At 38.7% G+C, this 17,406-nt stretch overlaps 1 protein-coding gene and 1 long non-coding RNA gene across 3 annotated transcripts in view; one reads left to right on the top strand and one right to left on the bottom strand.

Annotated features, from left to right (window-relative positions):
* LOC124245152 (uncharacterized) overlaps positions 1-8,634 on the top strand; it is a 41,124-nt gene extending 32,490 nt beyond the window's left edge. The window contains exons 2-3 of the long non-coding RNA XR_006890197.1: positions 5,944-6,054; positions 8,156-8,634. This is a non-coding gene — a long non-coding RNA (uncharacterized LOC124245152). The remainder of the gene's footprint in view (positions 1-5,943; positions 6,055-8,155) is intronic.
* The window catches only part of ADAMTS9 (ADAM metallopeptidase with thrombospondin type 1 motif 9), a 166,166-nt gene that overhangs the window by 70,051 nt on the left and 78,709 nt on the right, over positions 1-17,406 (bottom strand). For both annotated transcript variants that reach the window (XM_046672362.1, XM_046672352.1), the window contains exons 23-27: positions 11,913-12,032; positions 8,948-9,052; positions 8,644-8,811; positions 6,280-6,549; positions 1,427-1,588 (exon numbers count right to left, since the gene is read on the bottom strand). In XM_046672362.1, the coding sequence (XP_046528318.1) occupies positions 1,427-1,588; positions 6,280-6,549; positions 8,644-8,811; positions 8,948-9,052; positions 11,913-12,032 (825 nt within the window). The remainder of the gene's footprint in view (positions 1-1,426; positions 1,589-6,279; positions 6,550-8,643; positions 8,812-8,947; positions 9,053-11,912; positions 12,033-17,406) is intronic.

Below are 17,406 nucleotides of genomic sequence, written 5' to 3'. Positions count from 1 at the left end.
TCGGTTTCCCTGCTGTGTCAAGGCCAGATCTCCCACAGAATCTGGAACGATCTGGTCCGTGCTGACAGCAAGCATCCCAGTGAATGCGTGTACTCTCTTGGCTTCAATCCAATTACAGAAGCTTAATCACAAATCCCACAGGACAGAACTTTGTGATGAGTTTTGGGAAACCCATAACACATGAGTCTCAAAGCCTGACTCCCCCTTCCTGCCTTTCAGCAAAGCCCTCCAGAATGACGTACTATGAAGGAAAGTCAACAAAAATCTCCATTATGACTGCCTATGATGACTAGGTTACGTATATGAAACTGTGAAACGTGGACACGTGATTTCTGTTAGCCAGGAGCGTGGACTAACGTGCCCATCCATCTCTCATTTGTCTTTGCCCCCCTCTTGGCACCAGGGTCTCCAAGATGTTAATCTTCATGTTTTACTTTATAAATTTTACAGTCAAAACAGAACAACTCAACAAACTTTAAATATGTGCTCTCCCTGTTCATTCAAGAGTAGAGAGATATATTCTTGGTTAATCAAACACATAAAAATAAACATGTAAGCGCTACACATAATTGTGGCTCAAAACCCAACTTAATGATATTAATACTAATGACAACAATTTTTATAATGGCAGTTAACTGATTGAAGGCTGTGTGCTAGGCATTTGACATTCACTATCGCATACAATAGTCACAAATACTATGAAGTTGGGGCCATTACAATCCCCATTTATAGAAGAGGATATATAGATGTTTGGCAAAGTTACATTATTTGCCAAGGCCACAAGGCTTATAAGAGCCAGGGCTGGGAATGGTACCTAGCTTTTTCTGGTCCGAATACTCTATTGCCCTTCATTGATCATAGCAGGCAACTCTTAAAAAAGGTAACAGCTGAAGAATTTCATTATTTGAGAATATACAGCTAATTATTCACTTTCATGTTTAAAATGCATCACCTCTGATAGGAATAATAGCACCTATGCATTCTGGTTTCATCAGGGATTTGAAATATTGGGAGACATTATGCCATGAACAAGAGTGCCTCACAAACACCTCAGAACTGAAGATGACAAAATTTCCATGGACTAATTTAACACATATCTTCAATCACTTTAAAAGTGTCCATTTTTTTTTTAAAGTGTCCATTTTTCAAGCAGGAGAGGTTAACAAACACTTTAAATTAGCATTTATCTGCATCCTTTCCTAATTTTCCTCTCGCATGTATTCAAGCTGTCTCTAACTAGTAATAAATGCACTTTTAAAATGGTCCAGAATTAAGACAGTTCTCCTAGTTAACCCCAAATCAAGACGCTTTAACTAGAGTTAGTTCTTCTTCCTTAAAAAAAACTATAAACAATGACACAGTTTGGTGGCAAAATCACTCTGTGGTTTTTTTGCAGAGGAAATACAAATGGGCAGTTCCCCCTCACCTCTCCCCAGCTGCCATAAGCCCATTGAGGACAAGGGCCAGATTCGCAGGCTCTTTGCTCATCGGGTTTTATTCTCTCCACGCAGTCGTTTGCGGTGTATCCGTTTTCATCCTGACACACAACCACACGCCGCTGGGACCCACCAGCACAGGTACTGGAACACTGAACACATCAGACATCAGTCAACAGGTTAATCCTCACCTTGATCTCCATTTTAGGGACACAAAAAGCAGCTGGTTGAAAGGTCAGAGACAAATGTGACAGAAACCATTCTCAAGTCGTCCACAATGGACAGAAAGCAATCTCGAGAACTTCCCCTCCCTGGGGTTGTTTAATGTACACGTCTTATAAATACCTGGAAGGTAGAAACACGGCTTCTTCTCTGTATGCTTTAGGCCCTCAGTAGGTGTTCAATAAATGCCCAATGAGTGATAATGTCTTGTGATTTCCAAAGCGGTCCTATTTACTGTCCTCCTTTATCCTCTCTGCATCTCTGAGAGGTACACAGGTGTTCACTGATACCACAGTCTATTGAGAAATTCTTTTCTTTTCAAAACTCCAAGTGCTTATTTAGAACCAACATTTGACTTCCCTTTCAACAGAGAGCTCAAATTACACGTTTAACGAATTGCCAGTTGTTGAAATTAAGCTTCCATATTAACTCATTCAATTGCCCAAAGAAAACCATCATGGAATGTCACTTAGACATCATTTCCTCGCAGGTCATGTTCCCTTCTCTCCCTTGACAATAGCCTCTACTTTAGTGACTAAGGGCAGCAAGATTTGTTTTCTTTCTTTATTTTTATTCCCCAGGGAACGTAACTGAATTCCATATTCAGAAATCTCTCCTCAGGCGCTCTTTCAGTTCACTCCTCCCTCTCACGGCTGCCATGGAATCATATTTGCATTTCAGTTAATTTCCCACACAAGCGTCTTTTAGCTCTCTTATTTATCTACATCTTGAGTGCTTTTTTCTTTCCATAATCTCCTTATCTTTTGAAACCCAATGTGTTTGTTCCTATCCTTCACTCTGACCCTTAATTTGTAAAATCAGTTTGCCTGTAAAATACCCATCTAGTCCTCAAAGCAATGCAATTCCCACAAATTATGAAGACTCCAACTGCATTTGCAACAATGCTTTGAGTTCCAGGTTCTCATGGCTGATTGGTGCTTTCTATCAAACCCCAGCTCAAACCAACGTTATTCCAAAGTGCTAGCAAATACTGCTTCTTGCTGGTCAGCTTCTTTCATATAAAGAGGTGAACATAGATTTTTGCTTATTGTATTGGACCTCAGTTCAATTTCCCTGTCAAATTATGAGTGATTTTAAAATATATTGGGTTTAATTTTAAAATGGAGAGCAGAAAAATAGATTTGTGAATTCTGAGAAAATAGTTAGGTAATTTTTGATTTACAAAAATTCTACCTCTATTCTCTGAGGGTTCTGGTATACTTACTCTAAATGTGAAAATATTTGTTTTCTACTTTTAAACAGCTGAGTACATAACAAAAAAACCCACAGAGAACTATTATTTTTATTGGCTTTGTTTGGTGACCAGAATGTTAAGAATGACCTTTCATATTGTAAATAGATTTGAAATATATAATTTGGCCCTTGAGTGTGTCCCCCTGATAATATAATCTTGTATTATTCCTTTATTATGTCATGGGTGAGCGTTATTGCCCCAATAAAATGGTAAGCACCTTGAGGGAGGGTCCAGTGTCATAACTTGTGTTCCTATTAGCTTCCATAGTACTGTCACAGGATTTACTGCCTGGTCCACTTAAAGTTTCTGGAAGCAACAGCTCTATGAACCACACGCTACCCTCCCTTCAAAATGGCTGACTGGAGCAAGGATGGACATCTGATCCAAGGTCAAGTAATCCACTGGCTGACCAATGACCAATCAGACGCTTCCTACTAAGAATCTCACCAAAGAGATGGAGATAGCACTTAGCTGGGGTCAAGCAATTGAACCGCACAGTCTTGAACTTGCCCTGCACATGTCTGAACCCACAGTCCTTTTGGGTCTTTATATTCCCATAGACAGGAGAAGTGTTGTATATAATCTTTCTCCAGGTCCAACTTTGCCATTTTTTGATTAACAAGGATTCTTAATATAATTCCTATGTTGCACAAGTTCACTCTGGACTTCTTTTGTTAACAATTTTCCCGTCCTCTTTAGATGACATATTTTTCTAGGTAAACATTCCTTTGAACAAACCCTGCACTTATCATCCACACTGGACAAAACAAGAGAGGATGGGGCTTTTAGAGAAGCAAGAGCTGATGGACATCTGTTTTTCTTACCTGCCTAGTATACTTCTCCTTACATCTGGCAGCCCAATTCTCCTTTAAGGAACCATTCTGCCCCCAATGGATGCCATCTTGGTGGGACTGTCCATTAAGATAGACTGTCTATTAAGAGTATTAAGATACTCTGCCCTTCCCTGGTTAAGAAGTGGACAAGTGGAACAAGCTGGGCCAATCAGACGTTCCTGGGAATTTGAATACTGAACAGAGTAATTCAAGGGTGGTTCAGAGTTGAAAGGGATTCATTAAGACAGAAACTCCTTAAAGAAATTATCCTTTAGATCTAGACCCATTTAGGTCAGGGGTTGTCCAACCACAGCCAGGGGTCCAAATCTGGCCTGCCACCTGTTTTTATAAATAAAGCTTTATTGGAACACAGCCATGTCCACTCATTTACGTATTGTCTATGCCTACCTTTTTGCTACAACAGCAAAGCTGGTTAGTTGCAACAGAGACTGTATGGTCCACATAGCTGAAAATACTTATTATCTGGCCCTTTGCAGAAAAATCTTGTCAACTCCTGAGCTAGATCCCTGAAGATGCTCTGGTCTCTGTCTCTCCTGAGGCTAAATGAACAAGTTTTGTTTGTTTTGCTTTCACTTGAAAGCTTGCAGCCAGAGACCTCTAATTGATAATACACAGAAAACCTCAGACAGGGCTCAGTTTTACGCAGAAATCGACTATAAAACAAGGTTATTATTCCAGAATCCTCTGCAAACTTTAGATTCCCATTCTCTAGTGTTTATGAGTCTTTGCTGCCTTTCCTGCCATGGGAGGCAGGAAGACCACGTACAGTTTGTGCACTACACCATGCAAAGACGCACGTACATCCCACAGGCTCCTGGGAGTAGATCAGGCACATCGAGCCAGGCCTGAAAAATCACATTGTCTAGCTTCAGCCTCACTTAACTTAGAAAAAAAAATCTCCAAACAAAAAACAGGCACAATGGGGGAAAAGAATGGTGTTGCCCATTGCTGCAAAAGGTTGCTTAATCCTCCCTAATTGGGAACTCTGCCCAAGGGCAGAATCATTCAATCCTAAAAGAATGCATCATCTCCAAAGGTAGTCCTAAACAAGAATAGCTTAAAAGTTTTTTAAAGAAAGTTCTGGCGCTATTATTAGAATACACGTGTGAGTTTGGAATTTTTTCAACCAGAAAAATCGTGGCGCACCTGGTTGATCACCCTTTACTTAATCAAGAATTGACATCTCTTGATCACGCTTTAATTTCTCAGACTCAGAATCTTCTAACCCAGGCAAAGGAAGCCTTAAAGAGGGAAGCAAGGGAGGAGAATGAGACGGCGAAGGTCCTGGGCAGCTTGGCAGCTGCTCTGCATACAACTAACACTTGCAGTGGGTGAAAATGCTTAGTGGCTGATCAGTATTCACAGGAAAGTAAATCTAATTGACTGAAACATAACCACGGTGGGAAACAGACAGCTTCCTTCTAATGCTTTTTAGTCCAGAAATAATTAAACACAATCGGCAGTACTAGTAGGAAACTAATAGTAAACAACTAAAAAGAAGACCTCGGAGTGATTAGTAAACGCCTACCTCCCGACACCTACCCAGGGTCCTGTGCTGCCTTACCTCTCGTGCAGTTCCTCTAGACGTGTCCAGTATCCCACAATAGAATTAGTTTTCAGAAAATTACTTAGTAAAAAAATCAAAAAATTCCAAAGCATATTTTTCCTTTCAATATTAAATATTTTTTCAAGGTCTTCCTAATTTGAAAGACAATGCTAATAATAAGGATAATTGTTGACATTAAGTTCTCACTCTGCGGTAGGCGGAGTGTAAAGCACTTTATTTGTATCATTGCATTTAATTCTTACAACGATAAAGGAAAGCCAGAAATATTGTTAACTTTGCTTTACAGATGAGGAAACTGAGGCTCAAAGAGGAGAGGGGGCATGCCAAAGACCCCCCAATTTGGAAGTGCCAGTCCCTGGGTCAAACAGAGGCATCTGCCCTCAGAGCCTGTGCTGATAACCATTAGGTCATGGTACTTCTCCCTTAGGCACAGATTCCACCTAGACTAGTGGTTCCCCTCAATCTGGGACAAAGATCTACTACTACAAATTACACAGCAACTGTGCCACTTTGAGATGGCACTCATATGGAAAATAGCAAGAAGGAAAATGACTTTCATTAAGAGCTCCCTTTCAGAAATGTTCCTCTGCCCTTTTAACTTCTCTCCAGGCAAGAAGTGCTCTGCCGCCTCCAGGATCAATCATCATGGCCTTCACAGTACCTTCCAGGAGGCCGCTTGATCATATTACCCAAAGTGACACCTCCTCCAACACCCAGGAGGTAAGTTAAGGTAGCTTTGAGGTGCACGCAGACAGCATCGTGTGACACCTTTTCAGGAACTGCAATTAACCCATTACGGTTCACCCAAAACAAATGAAAATGTACAGTGTCAATCCCTCATGAGAAAAAAATGCTCCAAAGGCATTTCTAGTCTGTTTCCCTACAAATGCTGCCTGAAGTGAAAGACAAGAAGGCAAATTAGGGAAAGACTCAGCGAATACTCACTGCTCCCCAGGGGCCAGTCCTCCACTGGTTTCCACCAAGCACGTGGGTGCGGCTAGGGTTAGCGCTCCTGGGGCGATAATCCTCGTTTTGGAAAGGGTGCTGAGCCAAGCCACTGTCTGGGATCCGTTGAGGGCACGGAGACATGGAACAGTCCTGGTCGGTTTCTGGGATATAATCTGGGTCGCACTCGCTCTGATCGATCACATGGTCACTGTAGTTGACACATACCACTTGCCGAGTCGCCCTACCTTGCCCACACGTCACGGAGCACTACGTTGAACGTTCAGAAAGAGAATGGGTCAGTCATTTGGCAGTCATAAATTCATGAATGTGCATTTTCCATAAATGGCCCACCACTCACTCAGTTGCTCAGGCCAAAACCCTTGGTGTCATCCTTGCCTCCCTTTTCTTCCCACCCACAGCCATTTCATGAAGAAATCTTGTCAGCTCAGTATTCAAAATACACCCCTGGTCCAGCCACTTCTCATCATCTCCACTATCAACTCCCTAGTCCAAGCCATCACTTTCCCTGGCCAGGACAATTGCAATGGCTTTTCAGCTGGGTTCCTGCTTACAATCTTGATGCCCCCAACCAAGTCTGTTATCCATATATAACCCTTGAAGAAAAAAGTCAGATCATGTCATTCCTTCCAGTGACTTCCCAATTCACTCTGGATAATGCCCAAAGTCCTTACCTTCACTCTTTATGATGTGGCCAGTGGCTATGTCTTTGACTCATCCCCTATCACTCGTCACTCACTGCACCCCAGTCACACTGGCCTTACGGATATTTTTTTTTTCTTAAAGATTGGCACCTGAGCTAACAACTATTGCCAATCTTTTTTTTCTTTTTCTGCTTTTTCTCCCCAAATTCCCCCAGTACACAGTTGTATATTTTAGTTGTGGGTCCTTCTAGTTGTGGCATGTGGGACACCACCTCAACATGGCCTAACAAGTGATGCCATGTCCGTGTCCAGGATCCGAACCAGTGAAACCCTGGGCTGCCAAAGCGGAGCATGCGAACTTAATCACTCGGCCATGGGGCCGGCCCCTGGATATTTCTTTAGCATGCCAAGAACACTCCTATCTCAGAGTCTTTGCACCTGCTGGGCCTTTCGCTGTACCACATGGATATCCATATGGCTCACCACCCCCCACCCCTTCATTTAAGGCCTGCTCAGTGCAGGCCTTTTCTGACTACCTTCTCTAAAGGCACATCCCATCTTTATGCCATTATTCTGCTTGAATTTTTTCTATTACTTATTAGTATCTGTTGCTATATTGTATATCTATTTCTTTATTTGTTCATTGACTGGAATCTCCACTGGAATAATCTTCATAAAGGCAAGGACTTTCTTATTTGTTGTTCACTGCTCTTTCTACAGTAAGCTTTTAGAAATACCTGGTGAATAGACACATAAATCTGACACACGAATGGGTGGATGATGGATAAATAGATGGATGGATGGATGTTTGAAGACTCTATGCATGAGAATAAGATTATCCACCATTTTCTGAGCAACTATTTTGTGCTAAACAAACACTTAACACGTATAATCCTCACAATAACCTTATAAAGTAGGTATTCTTTTTGGTCTTCTTTTAAGAGCAGAAGAAACTGAGCCTTAAGGACTTTAACCAGATGGCTCAATGTCACGCAGCCAGTAAATTTCAAGGTCTGGACTTTTACACAACTCTCTTTGGATCCACCTCTCAAATTTCATATCTGTGTTATGATATTTATTGAGATATTAATCTCCATTTTCCTTGTGACATTTCCTCACCTATCCTAAGCTTTATATTTCTTGGACTCTGGGGTTTTTGCAAGATGGAAAGCAGGAGCAGCCTGAAGACAAAGATTTTTCTACTTTTATAGAAGCCCAGAGATGGTGCTTGGTGTGTACAGAACGCTCAGTCCACAGCACTGGATGAGGATTCCCACTTCTCACTCTTGGCAAGGAAGCCAAGAGCCACTGGACTTCAAGGGACCACAGGATGCAGGAGGCACCCAGATTCAACCTAAGAGGCCCTCTCCTTACTCATCCCCTTCCCCCTGCCATGTTTGATACTCCATGAGCCTACTACATTCTGGTGTGACTCAATTAAGACTGAGTTTTCCAATCAACCCCAGAGGACGAGGGCATAAGCAGACTGTAAGTTGATCTACACATTTAAAAAAATGTTCATTTCTTGCACATCTGGCTAAGATTCATACCAGCTGCACATATATGGAGCAGAATAATTTAAGTCACAAACTCAGTCCAAGTCTAAAGTAGTAGCCATTGACCTCAGGGACCTACCACCAGTCATCCCTCTTACAGTTCTCTCAATCCTCTCCCAATTCCAAAGAATTCACTTGCTTACAGGGCTCCAGTCCAAAGCCTTCCACTGCCCACAGGGGGTCACAGAACATTCCTCCTTTGCCACGGGTCGAGGCAGGGTCGCACAGGCGCTCTCGTCAGCCACAGAGCCGTCCTCGTCCCGGCAGCTGACATATCTCATTCGGGTACCTTTTCCACAAGTGGCTGAGCACTGGGTGCAGAATAAAATAATGCAGAAATGTTATTTGAAACGGTTGCTCACTGGTCAGTAACCCACTTTCTATAGTCCTATCAGAGCACATCTGCCTCCCTTCCACCCTCTCTACTTCTTTCGGTCTATTTCTTACTGGAGTCCAAGAGCCAAATCGCCACTGAGTTCTTGGTGCACCGTGTATGCTTCTCCGTGCCTCTGGGGCAGCTGGGGGAGGGTGACAAGAAGGCAATTCACAATCCTAGATGTGAGAGAGGGGGAAAGAAGCCAAAGTTACCTTAAAGTCAAATGCACACTTTAATGGTCGTGGCATAAAAAAATATAAGGGCTAAGAATTGTAAGACCTCAGATTGCTACGTGATTCTGGGCAAATCACATGACATCGCTCAGCTCCAATTTCTTCAGCTGTAAAATGGGATATAATCTGAGTCACTTTGTGGGTGCCTTGATACAGGGCAGGGGTCTACTTAATGATTTTTAATACCTTATTTATTTACTTGTTCACATGGAAAGAGAAAAATATTGTAAAATGGCAGATAAGTTGGGAAAGAGCAGGATATCATTTTCAATGATCAATTGTTAATTTTTTAAAACTCTGAAGGCCAAATTCTGCTCTTGTGTTTCAATTAGTTTCCTAATCATGAACTTGCTTTCTGAGTTTACCTAAAGATAACTCCCAAGACCTGGAAGCTCAAATCTAGATATAAGAGGTGTATTCAATATCCCAATGCCTAAATTTATTTAACACCCCTCAATCACTCAGAGGAAATCCCTATAATGAATTGAGGCCATTCATGTGTAGATAATACTCCCAGATTTACAAATGGGAAAACAGAAGTACACACCTGCTCACAATCATACCCAGCCTCAGTGGTTAGCAAATATTCTTTGATTAAATACACACCCATTAAATGTCTAAGATGTGCTGGGCACGGGGCAAAGTGCTGGGCGCGTGGTGCTGATTCACTGACTGATGTATCCTTGACTTTAGGGAGCTTATAAACTGAATGGGAAATTCTGTTACTTGGCTCCCGATCTTGCCTATTCCTCTGCCCGTGGTCCAAAGAGCCACAGGGACTTTTCAGACAGTGAAGGAATTACTTATAAGTTGCAACTGTGGGAGCTGCCCTATAGGCCAATGGATATTATAGAATAACTTAGAGAGAAATATATGTTTTGAATCTCTAAGGGAGTTGCCAAGTCCTCACTTCATGATTGCTTAGATGTAATAGGTAACATTTCCCAGGCATTTATCATGTGGTGCTTTGGAACATTTCAATAAAGTAATAAAAATAAAGATAACACAAGTCACAAGTGGTGTTTGGTTAATTGATCAGCGACAACAACATGAACAACATTGCCATAGTCTTTTACTTTTTTGACACTCTTCATCCATCAACAGCACACGGTGAAATGCAGCAGACTGAGGGCACTCAGAACAGAGGCAGGACACTGGCCAGATGGGGTCTTAGAGCGTGAGTTCTGGGCATACTCTCGATTCAGATCCTGTCCTCACCAATTAGCAAAGCTGATATTCAAACCCAAGTCTTCTCTTCACATATTCCCTTTACATAAATGATGTCAAAATCAAGGCCTATGTAGATAGAGTGCTGGCAACTAGCTCTCTTGAGAAAAACAGTATGCACGTGTGTAGATATATATGTATACACAAACACACATATATTACATGCACATATATACCTATACATGCTTGTTTATTATAAATTTTACTGATATAAAGAATACGTAGCACACAATTTACAAATTATAATAAAATACACAATTCATTATTTTGGGTTCCATAAAGCTGATTGATTCTCACAGAATACTTTTGTTGACTTTTTGCTGAACTCTTGAATCTGTTGCCAAACTATGGTTATAATTGCTGGACAACTGTAGGTTCTGACATGAATGTTAGTTGATATTTGTTTACATTTAAGAGTAAGATAAAAATAAGACAATGAAGATGTATGTCAGAACTTTATGCATTCATCATTGATGTGAATGCTTTCTTTGCTGAACCAGATAATTATTTTCAAATACCAGAAAAAATATTTTCTTAATTTTTGTATTATTTACAATGTAACAGTTGCAGACACTCTTTTAAGTTTAATCTGCATTATTAATGGTTTCTCTATCACTTTCTTAAGTCTAAACAATCAACAAAACAATAAATTAAACCCTGCATTATAGCATTTGCTGATTTCTGTGGTGTAAATATTCTCACCATGGCCAACTTGATGTCAGTGAGCACAGAGTTGGGAAGAGATATGCAGTAGCTCACAGTATACGGTATTTCCACCACACAGATACCTACAAATGTAAATAACTGCAAGAGCATTGATAATAGTAAAATGCAGTAAAATAATTAGGTGATGAGTTTTGAGTATTTATCAATTTAGTTTATAATATCATCTATTTAATGATAGATTGATATTTTCAATTTTTAATAATGGCTATATTTACCAGACAGAGAAAGATGAACTCTGTATGACTCCACTCATAGGTGGAAGTTAACATATAGACAAGGAGAACTGATCGGTGGTTACCAGGGAAAAAGGGGGGGTGGGGGGAGGCCACAAAGGGTGAAGTGGTATACCCACAACATGACTAACAATAATGTACAACTGAAATTTCACAAGGGTGTAAACTATCATAATCTTAATTAAAAAAATGGCTATATTTAACAACTAGCTTGAAAAATTCCTTAAAATTTACCAATCATCTCTTATAAGCTGGAACGAGCCACCTTCAGCACACTGCTGCCTGAACATATGATACTATTTGCTGAACCCTACACTGAAATCATTAAAAAAAAATTCTGAGTTTAAGAATAAAAGACCAAACAATCAACATTTGGCATCCAATAAGAATCAGAATCAAACCTACATACACTTCAAAGAACCAGAAAAGAACAAAACTAGTACATCAAAATATTAGATTCTAAATGTAACAAATAAGTAAATCCAGAACAATTTAATTAACTGTTTTCTCTACCTACATACTTACCTATGAAAGCACTTCGATTTTGACCGAACTGCTAGGAGTTTTGGCACCTTGGTACCCAAAGCCAATAACTGAGTTGGATAAAGGAGACTTACCTGGGTATCAGTTGGTTTAGTGGCTGCATTGCAGTCATTGTCATCAACCACTGACATGTAACTCCCAATGATGCATTTCACTGCTCTTAGCTGGTATCCCTGTCCACAAGTGACACTGCACTGGGGGAAAGAAATAAAACAAAGAGTCTAGGCAATTCAGCAAATTTTCTTTTTCCCTTACTTTCCCCATAGCATTCTTCAAGAGAATAAAATATTTCCATAATAGTGGGCCAAAGGGCTGGAACCCAAAGAAATTAGATAAACGTGGGCAATCCTATTCTGTGCAAATTATGTTGATCAATTATCACGATGATGATTGTAATTATTTCTCCTTCCCCATTGGAATTATATTTGTAGGATTTCAATTCCTTGACTATGAACCCCTGAAAGGAGGGGTGAGCATTTCAATCATTTTTACATCTTTCACACTATATCTAGCAGAGTTCTGCGGCTAAAATAAGTACTTAATAGAGTTATATGATCTTATTTGCTTTCTGGACAAGTTTCCTAAGGAAATAATCCGAGTTTGTGTCAATATTTTTGTACAAGAATAGTCTTTGCAATATTATTCATAAAAGGCAAAATATTAGAAACAACCTAAGTATGCAACAACCCAAGGTTAGTTAAATGCACCATGGCATACAAGTCGTAAAGAAAACAATGTAGCCACTAAAAGACTGAGTGTCAGATTTAAAAAGCAGTCTAAAAAACAATAAGTAGAGGGAGTGATGTCATGGAAATGGTGGATCAGGGAGCTCCAAGAATTGATCCCTCCACTGAAGCAACCATTAAGCTGGCAAAAACTGGCAGAATCAACTTTTTTGGAAGTCTGGAATCAAATCAAAAACTTAACAGTAACTAAGTGAGTGCTTAATGAAGAAAGAAGTCGCCAAATTTGAGTAAGAAAGTGTTGTGGCATTTTTGCTTACCCCCTACCATATTCTCTCAAATGCACATGGAACGTTCTCCAGTACAGACTATATATTAGGCCACAAAACAAATCTCAATAAATTTTAAAATACTGCAACCCCACGAAGTATCTTCTCTGACCACCATGAAATGAAGCTAGAAAGCAATAACAGAAGGAAAATTGGAAAATTTACAAGTACGTGGAAATTAAACAACACAGTCTTAACCTTTGGGTTGAAGGAGAAATCATAAAGGAAATTAGAAAATACTTTGAGTTGAATAAAAACAAACATAACACATAAAATGGATGTTTTAATAAATATAAAAACGCAGCAAAAACAGTGATCAGAGAGAAATTTATATCTGTAAACACATACATTAATAAAGAAGAAATCCCAAATCAATAACCTAACTTTTCTTTTTTTTTTAAAGCTTGACACTGAGCTAACATCCATTGCCAATCTTCTTTCTTTTGTTATTCCTCCTCCCAAAGCCCCCCAGTACATAGTTGTATACTCTAGTTGTAGGTCCTGCAATGTGGTTGTGCTATGTGGGACACTGCCTCTGTATGGCTTGATGAGTGGTGCTAGATCTGTGCCCAGGATTTGAACCGCTGCAACCCTGGGCTGCTGAATCGGAGTGTGTGAACTTAACCACTCAGCCACAGGGCCAGTCCCAATAACCTAATTTAATACCTTAAGGAACTGGAAAACAAAGAGCAAACTAAACACAAAACTACCAGAAGGAAGGAAATAATAAAGATTAGAATACAGATAAATGAAATAGAGAATAGAAAAACAACAGAACCAACAAAACTAGAAGTTGGCTCTTTAAGAAGATCAACAGAACTGACAAACCTTTACCTAGACTGACTAAAAAAATAAGAGAAGATGGGCAAGTAACTAAAATCAGAAATGAATGTGGGGATATTGATACGGAATCTACAGCAATACAAAAGGATTATGAGAGTACTATGAACAATAATATACCAACATATTAGGCTGTCTGGATGAAAAACACAAATTACCAAATATACACAAATTAACAGAAACATACAAATCACAAAATCTGACTCAAGAAGAAATAGAAAATTTCAACAGATCTATAAGAAATAAAGAGATCAGAGATCAAATCAGTAGTCAAAGATCTCCCAATAAGGAAAAGTCTAGGACCAGATGGCTTTACTGGTGAATTCTACCAAATATGTATAGAAGAATTAACATCAATCCTTCTCGAACTCTTTCAAAAAAATTTAAGAAGGAACATTTCCTAATTGATTCTATGAGATCAGCATTACTCTGATATCAAAAGCCAAGGATAGCACAAAAAGAGAAAAAAGCAAACTATAGACCAGCATCTCTTATAAATATAGATGCAAAAATCCTCAACAAAATACTAGCAAACTGAAGCCAATAGCATATTAAAGGATTACACATCACAACCAAGTGAGATTTATCCCAGGAGTGCAAGGATGGTTCAAAATAAGAAAATCAATCAATGCAATATACCATACGAATAGGAAAAAAAAAAAGATCATCTCAATTAACACAGAAAAAGCATTTGACAAAATGCAACAGTCTTTCATGATAAAAACATTCAGAAAACAAGGACTAGACGGGAACTTCCTCAACACCATAAAGGGCACTTATAAAAAACCCACAGTTAACATCATACTCAGTGATGAAAGACTGAAAGCTCTTCCCCTAAGATCAGGAACATGACAAGAATGCCTGCTTTCACTATTGCCTATTCAACATTGTATTCTATGTTCTAGTCAGAGCAATTAAACAAGGAAAAGAAATAAAAGGCACACAAATTGAAAAGGAAGAAGTAAAACTATTTCTATTTGCAGATGTCGTCATCCTATATATAGAAATCCTAGAGAATCCATGAACACATAAAAAAAGAGCTAGTAAATGAATTCAACAAAGTTGTAGTGTACAAGATGAACACAAAAATCAGTTGTGTTCTTATACACCAGCAATGAACAATCTGAAAAAGAAAATTAAGTAAACAATTCCATTTACAATAGCATCCAAAAGAATAAAACACTTCAGAACAAATTTAACCAAGGAGATGAAAGATGTCTACACTGAAAACTACAAAACATTGTTGAAATTAAAGAAGACCTAAATAAATAGAAAGATATTACGTGTTCATGGTTCGGAGGACTTGATATCATTAAGATGGCAATACACCCCAAATTGATACATGGATTTAATGCAATCTCAATCAAAATCCTAATGACATTTTTGCAGAAATGGAAAAGCTGATCTTCAAATTCTTATGAGTGGTGAGAGACCCCAAAATAGCCAAAACAATATTGAAAAAAAAAAAATAGCAAAGTTGAGGACTCCTACTTCCCAATTTTAAAACTTACCACAAAGATACAGTGACCAAAACAGTGTGGTACCAGCATAAGGATAGTTATACACACTAATGGAATAGAATCGAGAGTCCAGAAATAAACTTATACATCTACGGCCATGTGATTTTTCAACACAGGTGCCAAGACCATTCAACAGGAAAAGAATAGTCCCTTCAACAAACAGTGGTGTGTCAAATGGATAGCTACATTCAAAAGCATGAAGTTGGATTCCTACTTCACACTATATAAAAAGACTCATCCCAAATGGATCAAAGACCCAAACATAAGGGCTAAAAATTCAAAACTTTTAGAAGAAAACATAGTGGAAAAGCTTAATGACATTGGATTTGTTAATGACTTCTTGGATATGACCTCACATGCACAGGCAACAAAATCATCAAAATTAAAAACTTTTGTGCATCAACGGATACTATCAGCAGAGTGAAAAGGCAACCCATGGGATGGGAGAAAATATGTGCAAACCATATATATGATAAAGGAACATAAATAACTCCTACAAAGCAACAATAACAAAACAAACAACCTGATTAAAAAATGGGAAAAGGAACACTTACTAAATTCTACATTTAAAAATGACTAAGATAGTTAATTTTATCTTAGTATTTTTTTACCATAATTAAAATTATCTAAAAATGGGAAAAGAACTTGAATAGATATTTCCCCAAGAGGATACACAAATGGCCAAGAAGCATATGAAAAGACGTTTAGCATCACCACTCAGTAGGGAAATATAAATCAAAACCACAATGACTAATATAAGGTTATATGTCAATTCTACTTCAATAAAAAAAGTCTTAAAAAAAAATCCTACCACAATGAAATACCACTTTGAACCCATTAGTATGGCTATTATTAAAAACAAACAAATTAAAAAAAACATGCATTGACAAGGATGTGGAGAAACTGGAACACTTATGCATTGCTGGTGAGAATGTAAAATGGTGCAGCTACCATGAAAAATGGTATGATTGTTCCTCAAAAAATTAAACATAGAATTGTCATATAATCCAGGAATTCCACTCCTGGGTATATATATCCAAAAGAACTGAAAGCAGGGTCTTGAAGAGGTATTTCTACACTCATGTTCATAGCAGCATTATTTACAATAGCTAAAAGGTGAAAGCAACCCAAATGTCCATTGTTAGAGGAATGGATAAACAAAGTGTGGTGTATACATATAATGGAATATTATTCAGCCTTAAAAAGGAAGAAGATTCTGACACTTGCTACAACATGAATGAACCTTCAGGACATTATGCTAAACGAAATAAGCCAGTCACAACAGGACAAATACTATATGATTCCACTTCTATGAACTATCCAGAGTAGTTAAATTCATAGAGACGGAAAGTAGAATGGTGGTTGTCAGGAACTAGGGAAGGGAAAATGGGGAGTTGTTTAATGGGTAGGGTTTTCATTTTGCAAGATGAGAAAGTTCTGGTATTGGTTGTACAATAATGTAAATACAGGCATATCTTGGAGATATTGCAGGTTCAGTTCCAGACCACTGCAATAAAGCGAGTCGCACAAAGTTTCTGGTTTCCTAGTGCATATAAAAGTCATGTTTACACTATACTGTAGTCTACTAAATGTACAACAGCATTATGCCTAAAAAAACAATGTACATACCTTAATTTAAAAATATGTTACTGCTAAAAAATGCTAACTATCATCTGAGCCTTCGGTGAGTTGTAATCTTTTTGCTGGTGGAGGGTCTCGTAAAAAATGCAATATCTTCAAAGTGCAATAAAACGAGGTATGTCTATATATTTAACACTATTGAAGTGTACATTTAAAAATGGTTAAGATGGTAAATTTTATGTTGTGTGTATTTTACCACAATTACAAATTTTTAAAAAATAGGCAAAGTACTTGAATAGACATCTCTCCAAGAAAGACAGACAAATGGCCAATAAGCACATGAAAAGATGCTCAACAACATTAGCCATTAGGGGAATACAAATCAAAATCGTAATGAGATACCATTCACACCCACTAGGAGGGCCAAAATTAAAAAGCGGGAAAATAACAAGTGTTGGTGAGGATGTGGAGAAATTGGAACCCTTGGGTATTGCTGGTAGGAATGTAAACTGGTACAGGTTCTGTGGGGAACCATATGGTAGTTAAAAATTAAGCACTGAACTACCATATGATCCAGTGACACCACTCCTGGTGTCATTTGTTAATGACTTCTTG

The sequence above is a fragment of the Equus quagga genome, chromosome 1 (genome assembly GCF_021613505.1).
Source record: "Equus quagga isolate Etosha38 chromosome 1, UCLA_HA_Equagga_1.0, whole genome shotgun sequence".
Classification (NCBI taxonomy): Eukaryota; Metazoa; Chordata; class Mammalia; order Perissodactyla; family Equidae; genus Equus; species Equus quagga.
The sequence above is the reverse complement of the archived record's forward strand: the minus strand, read 5'-3'. Positions and strand labels throughout refer to the sequence as shown.